Raw genomic sequence first — 6,568 nt, 5'->3', positions numbered from 1 at the left:
ATATAGATTTATATAAACCGAACAATATTTATTTTGATATACTTGAGCATTAGTTAATTTATTCTATTTATTTATTTTTTTTTCATATTTTTTATATATATTTTTTTTTATTTTATAATTTTGTTGATGTTATTTTGTCATATATTTTCTTTTTGCTTATTTTTTTTCAATTTTTTTTTTTCAAAATGATTCTTTTAAATCCCACAAAGACTTAAAAATGTGAGTGTGTTCAAAGCTCCAAAACAAATAGCCGTAATACCCATAAGAAATCGGTTTAGCTGGCACACCCTGTTTATTTGCTTTACACTGCAGACTGCGCGGCTCGTAAGCATTGTTTAGTGCATGTGACCGAAAAAAAAACACAAAAAATTAATCAAAGGAAAATTATAAAACAAAGGCAATGAGGACGACTCCGAGGACAAGTCAAGAGCCGGCGACGGCAATGGGCATTGCATACTAAGAGGCGCTGCAGCAGACAGACGGGCGCACATATGCAAATGTGTACAATGTATACGTGTGTGTGTGTGTGTGTGTGTATTACTACACAATACAAGTGCAGACGCAGTTGAGACAGAACAGGGACACACATCCACACACACGCGAATCTGGAATGCGTTGACAAAGCTGTTTGCGCTGCAACTGGAGCGCAAGCATATCAAATGCGAGTGTGCATGGGTGTGTGTGTGTGCATGTGGGTGCATGTGTGCATGCGTATTTGTGCTTTTATCAGACTTGTTTTGATAGTTGACTCGATTCTAAGCCTATTAAGGCGCCCGAGTCGCTCAACAATTGAGCGGCTTAGCACTGAGCGGGTTTCCAAGCAGCCCCGCCACATGATAGCCAGCAACAAAGTTAAGCTCTGGCCAGGCATTAGCTTCTCTATGCCCATCTCACACTCTTCCTCTCTCTCTCTGTCTCTCCATCTCTCTTTCTTTCGACTGCCCTGCCCTGCAGCTGCAGCTGCTGCTGTTAATAATTAAGGCTGCAGCGCGCTCGTTAGGCACATCCATCCTATGTAGATCTCCCACACTCCCTATCGTTATCTATGTGACTATCGTCCTCTCTCTCTCTCTCTTTCTCTCTCTCTCCTACTCGCTCCATCTAGCTCCATCTATTTGGCTCTTTTTGTCTCGGCTCTCTCTGCCCGTCGCGCCGGCAATTTTCTCAAGAAGCCGCACTTAAATGGCTTCCTGTGCGGGCGCAAACAAAAGCTGACTGGCTCACACACATGTGTCGACCCAAGTATCTCTGAATGTATGGGAGTACGTGGATGTGTGTGTGTGTATTTGTCTCCGACAGCAACAAAAAAATATGGCAGCAGCAACAAAAATCTCTGACTGACTCTGGCTGCAAGTCGAGTGGCGTCGCCTGGTGGTTGATTTTGTTGTTGTTGCCGCTGCAAATGGAAATAAAACAACAAAAAAAGAGTTGCAATTTAGTCCTGTTATTATTATTGCTGTTGTTGTTGCCGGTGCTGCTGCTGCTGCTGTTGCTGTTGCTGTTGCTGCTGAGCGCAACACATGCACCATTATGCAATTGATTTTCTTGCTTTTTTTTGCAGCGCTCAAGCTACGTTTTTTGCATTGTTGTAGGCGAAGCTGCTTAAAGCACTTTTTCAGTTTTTCTCCTTCATTTTTTTCAGCGGGATTACGGAGTTCAGCTGGGTCATTCAACCCAGGTGGCAGGCGACTAACCAATTTGCACGGTAGGCCAGTTACGCCGTGGGCTCAGGTGTGTCTAATTAGGCGCCGCAACTAAAGCAAAGCTACTGAAAGCCCAGCAAAGCCAGCGAGGTGTCTAAAGTGACGCTTCATGTGGAAAATGGCTAAAGCAAACTGCACGTCCCTTCGTCTGCCTACGCGAAAAGATGCAACACACCCACACACACACACACACACACACACATACGCACACATGCAACTGCAAACTGCAAACTGCATTTCTATGGCGACCCCATCACGTGCGCTATCTCATTCGGCGTTGCATGCAACGAGACGCGACGTAACTCGACTTTTAACCCTGAATGCACGTTATGAATGCAACGTTGGCGTGGCACAGACAACGCACAGACTAGCCCACACCCCGGCAGTTGCGGCACGCCCACAGTCACGCCTGCCGGCTCACACTGAGCCCAGCCAGGCCGGCTGCAGTCAAGGCGCATTGCGTATACGCAGCATTGGCCACTTGCATTATTAAGCGCTACTCCAACGCCCTGATAAGCTGTCGCGAGTGCGAATCTCTGCATGTGTCTTTGTGTGTGTGAGTGTGTGTGGGTGTGCGTGTGTAAATCTCTTTCATTTGCCTTGCATTTTCATTGTGAATGTCAAGTGCCGGCAGTTGCCTTGCGCTTTGTTTTCAGCCCGAGCAACGCAGCACGTGCGTAGCTGCATCGTCATCGACTTCTGCCTCCGTAAGTGGCATTCAAATGCCGTGTCTTTGATTTGACATTAACATATTGCGCAACGTCTGGCCTCTTTGTCAGCCAGTCAATCGACTGCGCTCGAAAGTTTTCATGAACCTCAGACCACTGAGATCTCTTGAGCAGAAGTGCCAGAAAGTCTGAGCACTACCGGTTGTGAAGTCGTACTCAAATACATTGTGCATTGAATGTTATATATTCACAATTTCACTTATGTCACTCCCAATAATTGCCATACATAACAATCTTAGAGCTTTACTACAACAACACCATCCAGATCTTGGTATGTATATAAATATTTTATTTGTATGCTGAAGGAAAATTTTAGCTTTGACTTTTTATTGGACCAGTTTGAAAACATCATTCGCTTGAGCCTTCAACAGAGCCAAACCAAGCTAAGCCAAGCTATTTGATTTTTTCATCTCCTATCCAAAGAATATCTGTGCATTGACGATCTTGACCACAACAAGACACACAAAGTAAACATAATATCTTTTTGTGACGCTGGTAAGTTTACCTTTGGACCTTTTACATTGAAATTCATTCTCTACGTCTCAGCTAGTTGTGTTAAATAATTAGTAAAGCCATTCAAAGGCCATGGCAAACCAGTTCTGTTCTAACGGAGAATCGACAAATCTAAATTTTTACTCATTTCCATAAGGAAATAAAAACTCAAAAATTATACTGATAAAATATGAAAATATTTCTATAAAAAAAAAATATATATATATATATAAATAAACAAAATTTTAAAAAATTTATAAAAAAAATTTATTTTTTATATATTTTTAAAATTATTTTTTACCAATCTTTTAAAGTCACAGTTAGTTTAAAAACAATTGATAAATAAAAATAAATAAAAGTTTGTTATAAATTTGACTTTATTAATGTAAAATGCCAATTTTCAATTGACTTTTTGTAGCCTTGGTATTTTTGTTAGTATATTAGATTTCCAAACAAAATTTCCTAGGTTGAATTAACTATTGTTTTACAAGTTTGTCGATAAATATGCTGCGACGGTCGCAGTTTAATCATAGATATATTGTTTAATTTTAATCTGACTGTCAACTCTGACAAATAGCCTCTAATAGTCAATTAGCACCCAAGATATTTTATCAAACTTAAGCTCTTACAATATGAACTCTCATTATGTTGGCTAAGATCATTTTTGTAGATTCACAATAAAATAATCAAAATGATGCGTCACTAAAAGAGTTAAAATATATATGCCAATAATTAACACATCTGCAGCTCGCATCACTTCCTTCATATATATTTCTTATATTTGTCTTTTATATGAAATTAGACTTTGATCAACAGAGAGAAAAGAAAACAAAACTAATTTGTCATCTTCAAACAGGCTTTATGGCAGTAGCGGCTTTAAACGGGGCTCATAAATAGGCCCCAAACAGAGAATTGAATCAAGTTCAGCATTTTAAACAGATAAATTTAAACTTAACTCGACTCTTGGTTATATGGCATAAATATCAATCAGGTCTACCTACTGGTTTGAAATCGAATTAAACTTTATTGTTTACCAATTTACACAGTTTCAACGGATGAAGCCAAAACAGAAACAACAAATCCCATATGAAATTGATGCAAATTTATTTATAAATCCATAACAACAACAACGTTAACAAAGATTGCTATGAAAACCACATTATTGAACCCGGTGGAACCGCACTTTTACTTTTGACGAGATCAACATGATCTTCATAAACACACAGAGTCAATACGATAGTGCTGTACGGCTGAGTTGGTAAATTAAAAGTGCTTAAGTGCGGAAAGACAATGAAAACTAACGTGAATTAAAATATGAAGGAGCTGCAGGTAAACGAACAATGAATACTCTTTCTCCAAGAGATATGAAATCGAAATATATATGAGTAGGATAAGTAGAAGAGATTCCAATAATGCTGAGAGAAGAGTAGAGAATAATAACAATTCCATTGACTAAGCATAGAGAGAGAGAGAGAGAGAGAGAGAGAGAGAGAGAGAGAGAGAGAGAGAGAGAGAGAGAGAGAAATTAAATATTGCTGATATAAGATAATATATTTTGGTAAACACAAATTTGTTTCAGATATCTTCATTTAATCATTTGTTAAAACCCGTCCCAAGCTACTGTGATCTAAATGTGATATGTTGCATGCAAACTATATAGATCTATCTACTAAATTATCAAACAAACAGCTGAACTAATATATATACAAAACTGTTAATAGCATTCCGAGGCTCATCTATCGATAGAGCACATAAATCATGAGTTAACCTTAGTACCCTCTAAATAGCGCATCCAAATGAGAGGGAAAGATTTTCACGGCCCCCGCGGAATGATTTCTGTGCATGTGCCAACTTAAAAGTTGGCTCCTTAACGATGACAAAAGCGAGACCCAAGTGATAGCCAAATAGTGCCACAAGCAAACGAACGCTAAAGTGGCGAGCGACGATAACATATACAGGCAGATAAACATCTCCACAAGCATATCTATACATATATATATAGGGGAAGACCGACAAAGAGAGGGAGAAAGAAAAATTATGAAATTTAAATGTTACAGCGAATCCAAAGGCAAGCGATGCCACAATTACAACTCAATAATAGGCAAAACGAGTTTTGCTGCCGCTGACGCAGCTCTCGTTTGGCTCTTCTTGTGAAGAAGTCTAACACTGTGATCTGCGCGGCAACTGTCTCAATCATTTGCCAGACGGCGGCGCGTGCACAACACAAAACACGGGCAGTTCCACAATTTCCGAGCTGACACTTCGATGGCCAACCTGATGCTGCTCGTCGTCGTGACGGTAAGCGGCGTGTGGCCTTATGAGCCATCCAAGCCTCATTAATATTAATGTGTAAATATTTTGAAAAATTGTATTAGCTGGCGCTGCTGAGCTGCGCCGAGTCACAGATCCCCTACAGCTATCCGCGCCCGAAAATACCCTTCCGCCCGCCCGCACCGAACCCAGAGCCAGCCACCAAGTACGTGGTGCAGACCCTTGGACGCACCTATGAGCTGCAATCGCAGAAGTCGCCAGCGGTCTACACGGCACATCAAACGTACACGGTGCCCAATCGTCAGCTGCAGCAACAGCAGCAGCGACAGTTGCAACAACAGCAGAAACTGCAACAGCAGCGTCAACTGCAGTACCAGCAACAGCAGCAACGCCAACAACAGCAGCAGCAGCAGCAGCAGTTGAACTCGGCTCATAACAATCCATTGCTGGTTAACCGCCAGCCTCAGTTCTTGGCTCTCGCACCACCGCGGCCTGCCACTGTCCAGGAACTCAACTTCAATTACCTCCCGCCTCTGCCGCAGCCGCAGCCGCAGCAACCGTTTGTTGCCAGCTACTACAGACAGCCGCAGCCGGTGACAGCGACCAGAGCACAGGTGCAGCCAGTGGTCACTTATGTGCCACCGCCGGCACCACCGCAGCCGGAGCAGTCCGACAGCAATCCACTGCCCTATGCCGTTGTCACACTGCCCAATGGCCAGCAAGTGCAGGACGCCGGTCATGGCAATGGCCCAGTGCTGGCCGTGATTGAGCAGCAGGCGCCGCCCAAACGCGCCGGCGACTACAGCGGGCAGTCGCAGAGCGCCATGCTGGATGCCTACGACTACAAGCAGTCGGTGGCAGGTGAGTCGCGCGGCTATAAGCGCCTCGTGACCAACTGCGAGCCCAACGGACAGTGCCAGCAGCTGCAGCTGGAGCCGGGTCAGATCGATGCCAACCACTTTGAGGTGCTGAAGAAGGCTCGGGCCAAAACGGTCAGCCTCAAGGATAACTCCCAGGATATCCAAGCGTCGCAGGGTGCAGAGGCGACCCCCAATGGTCAAAGCTCACCGCACGACAGACGCACATATCAGCACTTGCATGAGCAGCTGGATGTGTATCCCTATAACTAAATCAAATTTATTGCCTAAAGTACCATTAAGAGGAATATTCTAAATACATATTTTGTTAAGCCGTTCTATTATATAGCCATTAAAATCCTCTTTTCCTCAATATTTGTTTATGGCCTATTTTCTTTTCTTTTTGAAACAAGGGAATATAAAATTTGTTGGCAAATATTTTTGTTACCAAGTCGAAAAACATGCAATATATCCATACTCTAATCTTGGCAGCATTATTTCTAAGCCCTTCTTAGAT

The 6,568-nt window shown here is 42.4% G+C and overlaps 1 protein-coding gene across 1 annotated transcript; it reads left to right on the top strand.

Moving 5' to 3' along the window:
* Positions 1-5,012: 5,012 nt before the first annotated feature.
* Positions 5,013-6,424, top strand: LOC115561932 (uncharacterized). The gene is made up of 2 exons (XM_030382548.2): positions 5,013-5,221; positions 5,299-6,424. Exons 1-2 carry the CDS (start codon positions 5,189-5,191, stop codon positions 6,322-6,324), a joined length of 1,059 nt encoding a protein of 352 aa, XP_030238408.1. The 5' UTR covers positions 5,013-5,188; the 3' UTR covers positions 6,325-6,424.
* Positions 6,425-6,568: the final 144 nt, after the last annotated feature.

This window comes from Drosophila navojoa, chromosome 2, assembly GCF_054131105.1.
Source record: "Drosophila navojoa isolate 15081-1374.11 chromosome 2, UAZ_NAV_1.0, whole genome shotgun sequence".
Taxonomy (NCBI): domain Eukaryota; kingdom Metazoa; phylum Arthropoda; class Insecta; order Diptera; family Drosophilidae; genus Drosophila; species Drosophila navojoa.
The sequence above is the reverse complement of the archived record's forward strand: the minus strand, read 5'-3'. Positions and strand labels throughout refer to the sequence as shown.

Excerpts from the sequence above, each read along its gene's own strand:
- LOC115561932 (XM_030382548.2), top strand. The coding sequence starts at position 5,189 with ATGGCCAACCTGATGCTGCTCGTCGTCGTGACG. Across the intron at positions 5,222-5,298 it reads TGCTGCTCGTCGTCGTGACG|CTGGCGCTGCTGAGCTGCGC; the intron begins GTAAGCGGCGTG and ends AAATTGTATTAG.